General features: G+C 35.0%; 2 protein-coding genes across 3 annotated transcripts; one reads left to right on the top strand and one right to left on the bottom strand.

Annotated features, from left to right (window-relative positions):
- The first annotated feature begins 2,572 nt into the window (after window positions 1-2,572).
- On the top strand, window positions 2,573-4,210 carry LOC8271428 (protein RADIALIS-like 3). Its single transcript, XM_002509447.4, has 2 exons — window positions 2,573-3,016; window positions 3,970-4,210. The coding sequence occupies exon 1, from the start codon at window positions 2,728-2,730 to the stop codon at window positions 2,968-2,970; it is 243 nt and encodes an 80-aa protein (XP_002509493.1). The 5' UTR covers window positions 2,573-2,727; the 3' UTR covers window positions 2,971-3,016; window positions 3,970-4,210.
- Window positions 4,211-5,019: 809 nt separating this feature from the next.
- On the bottom strand, window positions 5,020-12,648 carry LOC8271427. Of its 2 annotated transcripts, XM_048373667.1 has the most exons (4): window positions 11,933-12,648; window positions 11,694-11,785; window positions 5,518-5,585; window positions 5,020-5,384 (listed from the first exon to the last, which is right to left on the bottom strand). In XM_048373667.1, the coding sequence occupies exons 1-4, from the start codon at window positions 12,534-12,536 to the stop codon at window positions 5,249-5,251; spliced, it is 900 nt and encodes a 299-aa protein (XP_048229624.1). In that variant the 5' UTR covers window positions 12,537-12,648; the 3' UTR covers window positions 5,020-5,248. The 2 variants fall into 2 exon arrangements, with proteins under 2 accessions (XP_048229624.1, XP_048229625.1); XM_048373668.1 differs by lacking the exon at window positions 5,518-5,585.
- Window positions 12,649-17,159: the final 4,511 nt, after the last annotated feature.

Here is a 17,159-nt window from a genome sequence, read left to right as displayed (position 1 = left end):
TAAGAAAATAAAAATGCCTTTCTTCTTTTGGCTTTCCAATTGCCACATCTGTGTGTCTATTTCACAAATACAGATATAAAATGCATTTTTCTTTTGAGGAATTACATAGAATCAATGTTTTTATGTCATGCGAAAACAACATTTATTAACATTGCCAATCATGATTTATAGTTTTGATTTTACATAGAAAAGCAAAAATATCTGATATCTCAATTTATTTGATTTTACTATATTACATATAACACTTAAGGGATATCCTAATTAGAGCTAAGAAAACTACATCTCTATTGTGGATAACTAGTGTGGTTCTATATGAATTGGACTGTTTTGAAAACAAAAAAGGTTTCTTGGTGGGATAGATGAAGTAGATTAAGGACAAGAAGAACAGTGGGATTGTTAAGATTACCCTAAAAAAATAACTCAAACTGAGTAAGACCATTGATAATCATATTAATTTAACCTTCTTTGATCAAGTATATATATATATATATATATATATATATATATGCAAAAGGCAAAGAAATTGAACAATCTTGCAAGAGTCATAATTAGCCACTCACCGCCAATCAACTGAAACCAAAGCCACAAACTTATCCAATTAGAGTGCTGTAAGCAGTAGCACCTGTTGACTCATGTGAGCGAGAGGGAGAGACACAGAGAGAGGCGATTATTATTATGTATTATGCATATCCGTGCCTGCAAATGTAGGGGGAGCATCAGGTATCCATGCAGGCAGCTATACAGTCCCTTTTTGGAATGTTGTTTTATTTAAGAAAAAGCCGAAGCTCCAATTCCAACGACCTGAACTGGAATCAGTACTCAAAACTGCATAAATCCAATATATATATATATATATAGCCTCCACCTGCTTCCCCTTTCTTGGCAGTTTGTTCTCAGTAGTAATCCAAACACTGTCAGTCTGCCATCAGACCCCAAGGATTTGAGTACTGATACAAGTAACTTAGAAAAGAAAAAACTGTACTCTTCCTTTTTTTCTTTTTCTTTTTTTTGCTTGATTGGCAAAAGGATCTGAATATTGAAAATTTGAAACCTTCAACTCTTAGCAGGTTGCAGGAGAAACAGAAATAAAAACGATATACGACACAAAATTACGAGATTTTTACACAAACAAAAAAAAAAAAGTGAAAATATTATATGAGAAAGTCAATATGAAAAAATTAATTAAAATAAGGTAAGATATCTCATAAATCAAATGCTTATAAATTATGCCAATATCTTTAAATAACCATTAGTTAAATGGTTACTTAAATAAAATATTAAAATAAATAAAAAATCTATACTATTTTAAAATTTTTTACTTCATCAATCGATAGAAAGAATTTCATTTCCAGTTTATCAAAAAAAAGATTTACTATGTTGGCATATGATAAACGACATAAAAAATAATTTAATCCTTATTTAAGTGATTAATGTAAGTAAAATTAAAAGTTAATCTTTGGTAGGATAAATTGTAATATGTACGGTAGATTTCAATTTCAAACTTCAGTTCAACTGAAACAAACAAAGTAAATGGATCGATAATTACATTTAATCTTAATTAATATAATCAATTAGCATTACCATAAACGCAGGTCGGTCCAGGACATGAAATTGACCTAATAAAGTTTTGTGTTTTTTCTTCTCTTCCTTTTTTGCCCTTTTTCTTCTCTCATTGTCCGCTGCTTTTTCAAGTTTTAAGGCTATATTAAGTTTTGGCAGATTAGATTGGTGAAAGAGGATTAAAGACTTCACCATATGAGTTAGAGGAGTCATTTTAAGCTAAAACAAATCCTTTATTGAAGATAATTTGATAAAAAGCATATATTTAATGTCCAAGAGAATATTTTTAACTCGAGATTCTGATATCTAGTCAACCAATAATTTAAATAAATACTTATAAAAAATGCATTATTATCTAATAACTAAGTTAAGATGGACTTTCATATGATTTCTTCACCTTTTTACTTGCTATTTTTTATTATGATGTTTGTTTGCTTATTTAAACTGTTCTTATCGTAGGTTTGTTTTAATTGTTAAAATTATAATGCACACCTATTTTATTTAATGAAATTTAGCTGTTTGGGAAAAAGAAAAAGTTAATTCTCTCAGAAAAGAAAAGCTTTTTGCTTCCTTTCATTGTATCCAATAATTGATTCGCGGACCTGCATGATTTTTATTTGTCTATGCTACGATTTAAATTAATCATAACTAATAGATTAATTACACTAATAAAAGCTTGTGAATAGTTTATGAGTTTAAAATAAATCAGATTAATTTTAATTGAGAAATCATAAAAACATATATTTTTAATTACAAATGAGAGAAATAAATTCTAATTTAAAATTTTATTTAAGTTGAGATGATGGTATGTTTAATTTTAATTATCTTAAGAATAAGAATTACAAATAGAAATTGAAAACAATTGAAACCGATTCTCTTTCCCTCCAGTGCCTGTTCTTTGTCCTGCTTCTTCTTGTGGTTCCAAAGAAGACTCGTCACACAAAATATGCCATATGCAACTTTGGGGTATCATAGATTCTCCAACTGGATCCAACCCACCACATGCACCCAAGACTACGCCTCCTTCTCTACTCTATATAAACACCTGCATCCTCTCTTCAGCTATCACCAACCCTCCTCATTTCTTTATTGTTCTTCTCTTTGCATTGATCAAGATATACATACATATATATATATAAATATATCTTCCAAATACATATAAAAATCATGTCTTCGAGCTACCAAGCATCAAGAAACTCGAGCTCTTCTTGGACACCAAGAGAGAACAAACTGTTTGAGAAGGCACTTGCCTTGTATGATAAGGAGACACCTGACAGATGGCAAAATATAGCCAAAGCTGTTGGTGGAAAATCCGCTGATGAAGTTAAGAGACACTATGATGTCCTTATTGAAGATGTTAAGCATATCGAGTCTGGTCGTGTTCCTTTCCCTAATTATAAGTCTAAATGAAGCTGCCACAATCTAGTTAATGTATGGAATGCCTAAATTATAACAGGTAATCTTAATCATACATCACTAGCTACCTTCTCTGTCTCTCTTGTATTATGTTTGCATAATCTTCTCTTGCATGCCCTATTTTATTAGATAGCTATTTACATAGTTAACTAATCTTTTTTCTTTTAATCTGTATGGATTTATATATAATAAAGATTTAGCCTCGACTATGAAGATTTGATTGCATGGTGGGGGTCCATCGGTCCAACAAAAAAACAAGAAAATCTAGCTAGTTCTAGAGGTTTTGTTGTCTGGGGTAGTCCACCTGTTGTTTCAACTATCTATCCAAAAGCCAAGCCACTTGCTACTGTTTCCCACTACATGTGTACTATGTACAAATTCTTTTTGGGATTTTTTATCACGTTGCCATTCTAAAACAAAGCACACTATTACTAATTAATGCAAAATCTATCAATTCGACTGAAAGATTATATATTTTTATTCCAGAATATCTACGTCAAGAGTCGAGCATCTACGCTATATCTATTTTATAATAATAACAATATATATGAAGAACGTTCCTCTATCGGAAAAAATCATCATCGACTCCAGTTCGGGCAGTCCAAATTTAAGATTTGGAATTCTTAGTTATGGGGAGAACTGAATTTTATATAGGTAATGGAGCTGGAGATTGTGAAAATGAGGGAGTTACTTCCTGTTGCATGTATGTGTGTTTATGTATGTATATATAGGCTTATCCAACCACAAAGAGAAGAAGAAAATGTTATGGCCCAGATAGAGCTTAACCATTTATTGGTCAAAAAGATATGGACGTATGGTCCCTGTCTAAAGTTTCTGAAAGTTGCTGAACTCTGCCATATCTCTAACTCAAAAGCTGTCATGGATTTTAAGATAGGCTATTATATCCATAAGAATTGAATATAAGACTTTCCAATTTTAAGCATGTTCTTGTATTAATTACAGGACCATTGTCTTTCTGGTTTGCATGTGCAGGCAGGTTATTAAAGTATCTGAAGCAGCAGTGGACTCTGAAGCCCCCAAGCTACTTTTATAATATGATATGGCCTTAGCAGCAAAATTGTAGACAATGCTGCTGGGTGTCAACATATCTGAAGAACATTCTCCTTTCCCTTTCTCCATTGTAATTGAGATTTTTCTTTTTCCTTGTCGAGTTCTATTTTCCTCACCGTAATGAAACTATCTCTATATCTATTAGATATTTTTCCTCGTTTTATATTATATCCACATCATCCTCCCCACCACCACTTTTTTGTCCACAATTTAGAATTTAATCTGCATTCCGTAAGAAAATTAATGCATCGGGCAAACAAGATGTTGCATGTGAAAATGCACTATGTAAGTTTAAAATGCATACTTACAATCAATAATTCAGAATTCAGCAGTCAACATTGAACATATTACTCAAAAAAAGGGCACCTCTTGCCTCCATGGATATTTAAAGGCTTAAACTAAATAAGTAAAGATTGAAATATGCCGCACCATATATGGAATTTTGGTGTATTGTTAACTTATGTTTCTCCCACCATTTGGTTTCCCCATCCCCTAAAATCAGTGGAGCCATGTCTAATACTATGGTCTATATAACTTAATGTTAACAAGGATCTAATATTCTTGGCAAAGCACTAAGGAAGATTGTTCCATGTATAGATAATTCAGTGGTTAAAATAAGTTCATCCTGTATATTTAGATGGGATTGCCAAGAACAAGTGGATAATAGTTTCTAAGGCAGTTTAGAAAATAAGGAAAAAGAAAAAGAGTCTCAATGAAAGTTCAAGGCTTTATGTGTTCTCCTGGAATCGGGATGGCACGGATAAAACTTCAGCCTATTGGACCTGGACCTCGATTTCTAAAAGTTTTGTCAAGCAAAGGGCTGACATGAATAGTCTTCAATTGGGTTATAGGCTAAAATGAAAAGATATTGAAGCGGCTGATCATAAGTATATGTATATACTTAATGTACATATTTAATCAACCGGTAAATGCTTTTTTCAAAACATTAAATTGTTAGAACCACAACAGATATGAAGTTGAGATTATTATCTAGAATTTTTATTGAATGCTAAGTATCGTCTCATCAGTAACAGGTGTTTCATATATCTCACCCTTATAACAGACCATTTGAACAAAATGTATTTGAAGAAGAAACAGTGTCAAATCAGGGCAAACAGAAACAAATATAAAACTTACAGAACCAAGATACTACTTAATTCTTCTGGAAAATGGCTACTATATATGTTACCATTTGCAAGTTTCACTGTTGCTGCCTGTCTTCATGTAGAGAGGCAAAAAGTTTCTTGAGTAGGATATTGTAAACAAATGGTCGCTCCAGCGAGGGCAGATGGACTGCCTTCTCTATGTAATGCAATTTTGTTTTGCCTTCTAGCTGCCTGCAGTAAAAATGAACATTTGACTTCAATTGGATTTATTCAGTTAGTTGCTTTTTGGGTCACTAACAATAACTAATCAAACATTCAAATCATCAATAAATGTTATGGCGGTTCTGGAAATCAAAAGACACGCTCTTTTAAGTTGTGAGCTACTTCTAGATTGAAAATCCTGTCGTCTTCTCCCCACAAGAGATGGATCTTCTGCAATAGAATGCACCCACATAATTATGTACATCATAATATATAATGAAAAGTCTATGGCAGATCGCAACATGTCAATTGCACGGATTTAGAGCAGTTTGGTTGATATTTTCATTTGACGGAGATATTATATCTGAATAACTAATATTGTGTCACTTTCATAACAAATGAAATTCTTACTTATACTCTGATTAAAAAAAAAAAAAGAAGAAGAAAACTAAGAACTAGTCAATTGTTGTATCCTTGTCATGTTTTTGGAGTTGAACGAAGTCGGTTCATCATAAAGTTCACTATTAAGAGAGAAAAGGAATAGGGAAAGAGTACAGGTGCTTAAGTAATTGATTACTTTTCCTTAGATATTAAAGGTGGTTTACATCCTAAATTATTTAACAAAAGATATACGTCTTAAAACGATTATCAAGTGGTCAATTACTTCACCTAACCATCAATTATTTAAACAACATAGTCGCATATCAAATTAGTTGTTATAAAAAAACTGTTGAAGAAAAATAGAATAGGGTCAGGGGATATGGTCTTAGAGACTGCACAAACTGGATTGCTTGTGCAGGCTTCTCATCCCTGACCAAAGGTGAAAGGGAGCAACCTTTCCTGCAAAGCAGGAAAGGTCACTTCTACCTTCCCTTCTCAGAAAGTAGCCGTTAGAACATGTACCAAGTATCTGTGTATATATACTCATCTCACTTGTAAAATAAACTCAGAATTCTAATTTTTTGTAATTATTCATCATAGTTCAACAATCCAAAATTCTATATGGTATCAGAGCTGGTATAGCCAATCGTCATCTACCAAGCCACAAAATTCTATATGGTATCAGAGCTGGTATAGCCAGTCATCACCTACCAAGCCACAAAATTCACATTCCAGCATTCAAAAATAATGGCTCACAACAAAACCACCAAAATCACCAACATTGTGCTGCAAGGCAGTCACAACTATTTTGAGTGGTCAAAATCAATTTTCATTGCCTTCAGTGCTAGAAAAAAAATTGGATACATCACAGACAGCAAACAAAAACCAAAATCAGTAATCCCAGAAGCACTAATAGAAGAAGAATTAGAGAAAATAGAGGAGTGGCAATCATTTGACCATTTGGTTATATTCATGCTCACCAACGCAATGGAAAGTAAAATTGCTCGGCTGTGTATCCTTATGGTGACATCAAAAGCAATATGGGAAAAAATAAAGACTCTCCACGGCCATTAAAATAATTTTGCACACATATTCAAGCTACAACAGGAATTGTCCCAGATCGCTCAAGGGACCAAAAGTTGCACAGAATACTCAACAGAAATACTAACCAGGTGGGAGGAGTTACAAAAATACCTCCCACCATCAAATGATCCGGAAGAATTACAGAGAAGAGCGGAGCAGGATTTAATCTATACTTACCTGAGGGGTATAGATTCAAGCTACGAGGGCTTGCTATTGCAGATCTTTCTTGCCCCTCAACTGCCCTCAATCGAAGCCGTAATAGCTACGATTCAGCGTGAAGAAACCATAAGGAACTTAATGAACGATGTTCCAGAAACTACCGACAACCAGGCCTATTCCACCCGCCGCGACCAAGATCGACAGAGGGGAGGAGTCAGCACCATCGAATGATGTGACCACTGCAAGAAGCAGGGTCACCATCGTGACGGCTGCTGGCACCTCCACCCTCAGCTACGACCAGCACGGGGGTGGGAAGGTCCGGAAGCCTGGAAGAAAGGAGGAAGAAGGTTCGGAGAAACGAAGGATAAAAACCCTAGGAGAAGGGGCGCGTTTCTGGGTGTTGGGGCGTCATATGTCGAAAGTTATATGATGCCCCGACCCGGCTACATAGGGCTCCACCGACCCGACTTAGAAACCCGATCCGACCACCCGACCCGGCCTTACCAACCCTTGGATCAAGCCCATTCATCTTCATCTGGGCTTGGCCCAGGTTTGGCCCGTGTATCTACAACTGGGCTGGGCCCTGGTTTGCTTCAGGCCCATCTGCCTTCCTCAATTCAGCCTGCCTCCCAGGCCCATACGACTCAGCAGGCCCGTCAGGCCCAAATACAGGACATTGTGTCCCAGCTCCATGCCTTGGCCCAGCAACCCTACGGGTTCGGACCCCCTCAACCCGATGGGTCAGGTTTGGTTCAATTTAATTTTCAGTCACTTAAAAATAATACTAGATCTAATCAAAATGCCTGGATTATTGACTCCGGTGCTACTGATCACATGACGTGGGATCCTGCAAAATTACAAAAAATTTGCCAGAGCAGAGATTCCCAGCATGTGACAGTAGCCAATGGAAATCACGTTAAAATTCAGGGATATGGCACCTCCAACTTATTTAATTCCTCTCTTTCGAATATTTTACTTTTGCCTGATTTTAAATCTAATATGTTATCTGTTGGTAAGATCACTCGCGACTTAAATTGTAATGTTATTTTCTCACCATCCTCAGTCATTTTTCATGATCGAATTTCCGGAAAGACGATTGGTGAAGGATACCTAGAAAATGGCCTATACTATTTTTCTAATTCTCCCCAGAAATGCTTAGCCTCCATCAAAAACTCCCAAGACATGCTCATGCATCGGAGACTTGGGCATCCCTCCGATCATGTTCTCAACAAATTATTTTGTTTAACTTGGATTCTAGCCATTATGATGTATGCAAATTTTCTAAGCACACTCGGCTACCCTTTTCCTTGTCTTCAAGCATGTCTGAAAAAGCTTTTGAATTAATACATTCCGATGTTTGGGGACCTGCTCCCGTTACCTCATATAATCATTTTCGATATTTTGTTACCTTTATTGATGATTATTCTCGCACTACCTGACTCTATTTATTAAAAGACAAAAATGAAGTTTTTTCGCGATTCCAAGAGTTTTACCATTTTATCAAAAACCAGTATAATGCACACTTAAAAAATTTTCGCTCCGATAATGGTACGGAGTACATAAATCAAAATTTCTCCACCTTTTTTAAACAACATGGCATTACTCATCAAACCACCTGTATTAATACTCCCGAGCAAAACGGCATTTCTGAGCGAAAGAATCACCATCTTCTCAATGTCACCCATACTCTCTTGTTCCAACATAATGTTTCCTCTATTTTTTGGTCAGATGCTCTCTTAACTGCTACCTACCTTATTAATAGACCGCCCTCTGTCACCTTAAATCATATGAGCCCCTTAGAGGTCCTTAAAGGTCGGAAGATTGACTTAGGTAACCTACAGGTCTTTGGGTGCGTGTGCTATGTCCACATCACTCGCCAACACAAACTTGACAAGAGCTCGGTTAAAACACTTTTCCTCGGATATTCCTCCGCCCAAAAAGGATACAAGTGTTATGATTCATTGACTCACAAAACCTATGTCTCTCGGGATGTCACCTTCCTCGAGACTGAGTCTTACTACATCAACCCCACCAGTGTTGACTTTAATTCCCTTTTTCTGCTTAACTCTGATATTTCTCTTAGCAGCTTTGATCAATGTCCCCTCCAGGAGCAGCCACTTGTCGTCTCAAGGCTAATTCCTTCAGGGGGAGATAATCTCTCACAAGAAGCCCCATGTCACGAAGTCACAGAAGAAGCAACTGCCTTAAGATGCTCTAGTCGACAAACCAGACCGCCTGTGAAATTTAGAGACTATGTGTCTCATACGGTGATGTATCCTATTCAGAATTTTATTTCATATAATGTTGTATCTAACCAATATCGCAATTATCTATGTCAGATCTCAAATCACTCTGAACCTACAAGCTTCTACGAAGCCAATTCCGACCCCAAGTGGTGTAAGGCTATGGAAGAAGAACTTCTAGCCCTTGAAAAGAATGGCACATGGAGCATTGTATCCCTTCCATCAAATAAAAAACCAGTGGGATGCAAGTGAATATACAAGATCAAGTACAATAGTGATGGAACCATTGACAGATACAAGGCCAGACTTGTAGCCCAAGGCTTCACTCAAACCTATGGAGTTGATTATCAAGAGACTTTCGCTCCAGTAGCCAAGATGAACACAGTTAAGATCTTACTCTCAATAAAAATCAATCAAGGCTGGAACCTATTCCAAATGGATGTCAAGAACGCCTTTCTTCAAGGAAATTTAGCAGAAGAAGTTTACATGACTATTTCCCCTGGATATAAGTCAAACTCAGACTTTTCCCTGGTATGTAAGCTCAAGAAAGCAATTTATGGCCTGAAACAATCTCCAAGGGCATGGTATGCTAAACTCAGCTGTTTTTTATTAAGCATTAATTTTAATAAGTGTGATTCTGATTCATCCATGTTTGTTAGACACACTCACACCCACACCATAATTCTTTTGGTATATGTTGATGACATCATAATAACTGGGAACGATAATCAAGAGATAGAGAATGTCAAACAAAGTCTAAAAAAGGAATTTGACATTAAAGACTTAGGCCAGCTATCATACTTCTTAGGTATAGAAATAGCAAAATCCAGCAAAGGTTTATTCCTATCCCAAAGGAAATATACCCTTGATCTATTAAAGGAAACTGGAAAAATAGGAGCTAAATCTGCCATCACCCAAATGGAAACCAAAATTAAACTCAATTTAGAAGACGGAGAACCTCTGATCAACATAGGACACTATCAGCATTTAGTAGGAAAATTGATTTATTTAACTGTCACTAGACCTGACATTTCTTTTGTAGTTAGTGTGATAAGTTAGTTTATGCATGCCCCTCGCACCAGCCATCTAGAAGCCATTGATCGGATCCTCAGATACCTTAAAGGAATACCCTGTCAAGGAATCTGGATGAAGAGAAATAACTCTACTAATACAGTCGGTTTCTTGGATGCGGATTGGGCTGAAAACTGTGATAGAAAGTCAACCACTGGATTCTGTGTATTTGTCGGAGGAAACTTGGTAACATGGAAAAGCAAAAGACAGAGCGTAGTTGCTAGATCAAGTGTCGAAGCTGAATACCGTGCAATGGCATCCATGGCCAGCGAACTCATTTGGATCAAGCAAGTTCTCAAGGACATGAAAGTTGAAACCAAGGAGTCTATGAAAATGTTTTGTAACAATCAAGCTGCCCGGCACATAGCATCGAACCCCGTGTTTCACGAAAGGACGAAGTTCATCAGAGAATAGGTTCGAAAAGGGGAAATTGAAACGCCTTACCTCAAGAGTCAAGATCAATTAGCAGACATATTTACAAAAGCTCTTGTCAAACTGAATCATCGGTCGATTCTCAGCAAGATGGGTTCAATAAACCTATATGAACCCAGCTTGAGGGGGAGTGTTGAAGAAAAATAGAATAGGGTCAGGGGACATGGTCTCAGAGACTGCACAAGCTGGATTGCTTGTGCAGGCGACCAAAGGTGAAAGGGAGCAACCTTTCCTGCAAAGCAGGAAATGTCACTTCTACCTTTCCTTCTCAGAAAATAGCCGTTAGAACATGTACCAAGCATCTGTATATATATACTCATCTCACTTATAAAATGAAATTAGAATTCTAATCTTTTGTAATTATTCATCATAGTTCAACAATCCAAAATTCTACAAAAACAAAAGGTGATGTATGATCAAAATTCCTGAAAAATGAAAAGCACGACAACGACACATAAGGTTTCTCTGCTGCATTCATGATTCAGCAGCACCAATATGTTTCCTATCTGCTGCTACAATTCTTTGAATTGTCTTCTTCAATCCTGGCTCCTCATTCAATTCACGTTATGTGAATGTGGTTGGGCTGCGATTATTTTTGTTGTGAATGCAAGTAAAAGCACAAATATTTAAGGCTGATTATTAACTAAAGCAATAACGAAAACGTAACTTTGCCAAACAAAAACAGATAATACTGTAAAAATATAAAACTGTTTCAGATAAATTGAAGAAATAAAATAGTCGATTTTTAAATTTTTTTTCCTTTTTGTTGCTTTTACCCTGTGGAATATTCTAGTCTCGTTTTTCTTTCACATTATTCATTCCATTAAAACATGAAGTTCTAAGATTTGTCACATCACATTTTGCATGGTAGTGGTACTTCATCGAAATTTCTTCAAAAAGAAGATAAGCATTAAATTTCAATTTTATGCAATATAGATATTCAATCATATAATAATGTTAACATGTTAACCTGTGAATAATCAGGGACGGTAAAGTCCTTATCCTTTGTGATCAATGCCTCTAGAAGTTCCATCCTTTCCTTCCTGTTGTCGAACATCACCTGCAAACCATCTTCAAAATGTTCTTTTCTTTTCTAAATACTCTGGGTAAAAAGAGTAGCAAGAAGGGATGATACTTTAATTTCAAGAAGGGATTCAAGAATGATGTCAAACATTAGGATAATAACTAATTAACCAAATTAATCGTACTCCAGAACATCTTCGAAAACAAAATTAGGAATCCACGGCAGCTTATAGATAGCAATGTCTAACATATCTTTCACACCTTTGATTGTTCGAGGAATCAAATATTCAGCCCAAGAAGAGAACCCAATTCTCTCTAGACCAGCTCTAGTAATGGACTCGGTCAAAGCTATGACAGAACCAGTCACAACCATTGATTTAACTAGATCAGGATACATCTCAGCCATTTTGAACCCTGCCATTCCTCCGTAGCTCAAACCAACCAAACTACAACTCTCCACCCCAAGTTTCCTTAAACTCTTGGCTATGCACTCCGCTTGAAACACTGGTGACCTATACGGCTTGTCAGTGATTGAGCCTCCAAAGAAAAGGAAATTTGGCACATAAACTGCATAAGTTCTTGCAAAAGATAGGACCTGAAATTGCCATTTAAGAATCCCATTTAGTCCAAAACCATGAAGAAACACAACAACTGGCTTATCAGTGGTTTCGGTCGGGACCCAGAAGTTTATGGTCGTCCCTGGCTCGAGCACTACTGCTTGGGATCTCATACCAGCTACCTTTAATAAGCCATGCAACAAGGGCATGTACATGGCAATGGTATTCACCATTTCTAGCTAGCTATAGTTGTCGATAACTCGAAATCAAAATTGATGGGATTTGTAGTATTGTTGTTTTGATTTATAATTTGCATCAACGGATAAGGTGATAGCTTATGTATTGATAAAGCTAGGGGCGGAGCTAAAATGTCAAACCTATTTAAAATACTAATTACAATTATGTCCTCATGTTTAAAAATCTAACAATTACATCATTAAGTTTTTATTATGTACGTTTTAGTCCTTTCAATTTGGCATTAACTTTAAATTTGAAAAGACTAAAAATTATTCCAATCTCAAGATCGTGTCGTTCTCGACCAGTGTATCCCCACATGATTTGCAATAAAAAGATATAGGTATAAGTCAGTATGTGATTATTTTTCAAATAAAAAAAAGCATGTGTTTATAAATTATAATAAAAAGATATATTTTATTATTAAAAAATCTCGATTTGCAAGAATTTAGTCATTTCGCTCCGATTAGCTATTATTATCATATTTTTCGTGTTTGATAATATAAGTTTAGAGTTTAATAACTCAAAATGTTATTTTTTAATTATTAAATCTATATCATCGGATTAATATTTTTTTATTCGCAATTTAACTGTCAAATATTGAAATTATGAGTTGTTAAGCTTTAAACTTGCATTATCAAACACAAACAATATAATAATGATGGCCGATTGGCGTAAAAATAGCTAAATCTTTGCGAATCGAGACTTTTTAATGGTAATATACATTTTTTGTCATGATTTGTAACCACATGTCTCTTTTTGTCCGAAAAAGAACCAAATACTAAAAATTATAAAATTATAAAACCACACGCCATTTTTATATATTTATCCCTTATATATATTTACTCTTCAACTTTTTAAATTTTATTACTGATTAATGAATCGCTTTCAAAATCACGTTACAAATGCAAGAAAATCTTCATAATTTCAATCTATATCATGAATAACATAATAAACTTCAAAAGATATACCATCGCAAAAGCATACAAATTGTATAAGAACTAGAAGTAATAGAGAACAAGGATGGATAAATTACAGTAACAACATTCCAGACGATGCTTCTTATTTTAATCAGTATAACTTTTATAATAAAAAATAAAAATATTTACATATGAAAGATAAAATATTTTATTTAAATCTAATATTTTTATATATATTTTTATTTTCATAAACATTAATAATTCTAATTTCTCATTCTTTTTTTTTTTTACTTTTATCAATAGAAAATAATAATTACAAAGATCAATTAAATTAAATATATAAAAATTTATAGTAAATTTATTAAATATAGAGTATAGAATGAAGTTTGACTTTTTATATGTATTTAAAAAATAAAAAGCACATTTGAGTGTAATTTCATAGCATAATTCTTTAAAATAAAATTTAATGTCTATAAAGAATGCATTAAAGATGCTTTAGCAATAAAATTAGCATCGGAATCCCAAACATCTTTGTCAAGAAATAAGTGATATCTTATTATTATAAGAACATGAGCAAATTAGCAAAGAATTAAGCATCAATCTGGAGCTGTTATTTAACAGCAATAGTAACAACAACACTGACAGTAATTCAAACTGGATAGTTGTGCAGTAGCATCTCCTCCACCCTTGTGAATGGCTTTACAGAAGTCGAAAGGTTGACGATGATGGTCCATTTCAATACATTTTTCACATAATTCTCGAAAAGTTTTCGCACAATACTTTTGTATGATACCATAAATGAGCAAGAGTTAATTAAAATCAAATGTTCAGCATTTCTCAATATTTAAATATAATTATTAGCAACTAAACAGCTCCATTCCAACAGCTTTATTAATAAGTTCAAAATCTCCCCGGCTTTCGGAAGGGGAGGCGATTTACATTCGCATTCACTATTATGCTGCCACGTCATTTTTTTTTAATATACAAATTACAGAAACGTGTCTCTTAAATTTCATCCTAACCTCCAGATTACATTCTTCTCTTATAAATATAACCATAATTATGCAACCATCATCCCGTTACCACAGCCATGATTCTTTTAATTGTTTTCTTTCTTGTTCTTTTCTAAGTTTTTTTTTTTTGGGTATTTGGAGGCCTATTTTTTATTTTCATCTTCTCAAAGCTCTACTAATTGAATTTTAATAATTTCCATGAAAAACTGGTGTTGAACTAATGGATCTATTTTGGGTATCCTATATATTTCCTTTGTTTTAGTAGAAACCACAATCGATAAACCATAATAAAACTAGCATAAAATACTAATAAGATGAGAATACAAGAAGGGAATAAAGGAACCTCTGCGCAGGGAAAAGAAAGAACCAGTTTGTATCTGCAGATACATGCAAGCCAGAAAGAGAAAAGAAAATGAAAATTGATCCGTTGGTCCTTATAATCCTTATAATTAGCGGCACAAGAATCGTTCAGATCACAGATAAGGTATGCGAATGTGCGCCCTAAATCACCACCAAAGAAATTTCTACAATCTGAAATCCTAGCTAGACGATTTTCTGATTTCCTTGCTGCTAATAATGGGAAGAGTTAAAATCTGAAAGTAGTTTCAATTTGGATAAATACGAAATTGATATTAAAATAGATAAGTAACTTTCGAAAAACAAAGGCAGAAACAGTCAAGGACTAAAGGTCAAGGCCTCAAAAGTCTTGTCATCACATGCTTAAAAACTGAGAAAGGGCGCAACTTTTCTTTTCTTTCCTAAGAAATATCGCTTCTACCTTTCTCAGAAAGAAAAAGAACGTTGATATAGAGCTTAGGGGATCAACATAGTAGCTATAAGACTGTTACCTTTCAAATGTATAAAACATAACACATCTGACATAGAAATCTCAGAATTCTTACTTGTATAGTTCATCACAGATTAATAAAACAACAAAATACATTTCTACATGGTATCAGAACAAGCTTGATCATGTCATCACTTACCAACCCAAACCATAATCACAAAAAAATCCTTTCTCGTCATGTTTCATAGTAACATTACAAAATTAATCAACACTGTGTTAAAAGGCAATCAAAATTACTTTGAATGGTCGAGATCCGTTTACATCAGTCTAAGTGGCAACAAAAAATTAGGGTTCATAACAAGAACCAGAAGCAAACCACAACCAATCAATCGGAACGAACCAAACACATTGAAGTAGACTGCCACTTCATAAGGGAAAAAGTTCAATATAGTGAAATTGAAACCCCGTTTATCAGAAGCCATGAACAATTAGCGGATTTCTTTAGAAAGTCTCTGGACAAAACTCATCATCAAAATCTTCTTAGCAAGATGGGTTCTGTCAACTTGTTCGAACTCATTTTGAGGGGGAGTGTTGAAGAATAAAAACAGAACTAAAAATACACAGACCAACAGTCAAGGACAGAAGGTCAAGGCCTTGAAAGTCTTGTTATCACAAGTCTAAAAGCTGAGAAAGGGAGCAACCTTTCTTCCTTAAGGAAGAAAGGTCGCTTCTACCTTTCTCAAAAAGGAAAAAAACGTTGACATAGAGTTTAGGGGATCAACATGGTAGCTATAAGATCGTTATCCTTTAAATGTATATAACAGAACACATTTCACATAGAAATCTCAGAATTCTTACTTGTATAGTTCATCACAGATTAATAAAGCAACATATTACATTTCTACAGTAACACGCACAAATAGAACACTGTAATCTTGCCATATCAAACCCACGCAAATACGTACCAGGTTGGTGTCAAGATCCATATGAACTTAGCACCTAAATGCAGAAAAATGTTATTTGGAGAGGCTTCCTCTTTGTCGTTGTCTTTTGCTTGAGAACATAATGCACAAGCAAAAGTTCTATACTTTCTTATAAACCGTGACCAACTAGTGGCCTGCCAATGCTGAAACTGTTTACTTTAATACCATCTAACATGTGAATATGTACATGCTTGCCTACATCAAGGTGCAATTCGCAAAGCAAAGCTATTGAAAAACCTAAAACGGCTTAAGAAAAAAGAAACAGCAAAGTGCTTGTTGCTTTTATTTTAAAAGATCAACAGCATTTTTGAAGTGTTTTTCATTGGCATAGCGCATGACGCCTTGGCGTGGGCAAGAATTTTCCTATGTCCTCATTAAAGTCCAGTGAGAGTTCAATGTGCAAGAATAAGCAGGTCATGTGAGTCCTTGCCCATATGGAACAAAAACTGACACCTGTAAAGTAATGCGAAAGGTTGAGAAGGAAAATATTCCTCCAAATTAAACCATATAGTGACTTATGGTTGAAGATTAGATGGGTATGGAGAGCCATCATTCAAGCTAGCAACGATTCCCAAATTGTCTATGCGTGTGCAGAAATTCAAATCTGGTGAAGGATAAATTAAACCGTAACCAGGGTAGAGAAAACGTAGCATCATCTAGGGATTCTTATATGAATCATAAGTACAGAAGATACCCACAACCAGATAGTGGTAACATTAAGGGAGAGTTCAGCGACGAGTAACAAGGGAATCTGGTAGGTAACCGAGAAAATAGAGTACCACATGCAAGTCTAATCGAAACTGTGGAAATACCAGAAATGATAGCCTCCTTATGTTCCTGATCTGACTTAACCGTTCAAGTTAAAGTTAGAAAGGGATACCCAACATACAATTTGACTTGCAGTTCTGCAGCTGCCTCG

This window comes from Ricinus communis, chromosome 5 (genome assembly GCF_019578655.1).
Source record: "Ricinus communis isolate WT05 ecotype wild-type chromosome 5, ASM1957865v1, whole genome shotgun sequence".
Taxonomy (NCBI): domain Eukaryota; kingdom Viridiplantae; phylum Streptophyta; class Magnoliopsida; order Malpighiales; family Euphorbiaceae; genus Ricinus; species Ricinus communis.
This window is presented reverse-complemented; position numbering and strand designations above follow the sequence as displayed.

Excerpts from the sequence above, each read along its gene's own strand:
- LOC8271428 (XM_002509447.4), top strand. The coding sequence starts at position 2,728 with ATGTCTTCGAGCTACCAAGCATCAAGAAACTCGAGCTCTTCTTGGACA.
- LOC8271427 (XM_048373667.1), bottom strand. The coding sequence starts at position 12,536 with ATGGTGAATACCATTGCCATGTACATGCCCTTGTTGCATGGCTTATTA. Across the intron at positions 11,786-11,932 it reads TGTTTTCGAAGATGTTCTGG|AGGTGATGTTCGACAACAGG; the intron begins AGTACGATTAAT and ends AAGATGGTTTGC. Across the intron at positions 5,385-5,517 it reads GTAGCTCACAACTTAAAAGA|GCAGCTAGAAGGCAAAACAA; the intron begins GCGTGTCTTTTG and ends TTTTTACTGCAG.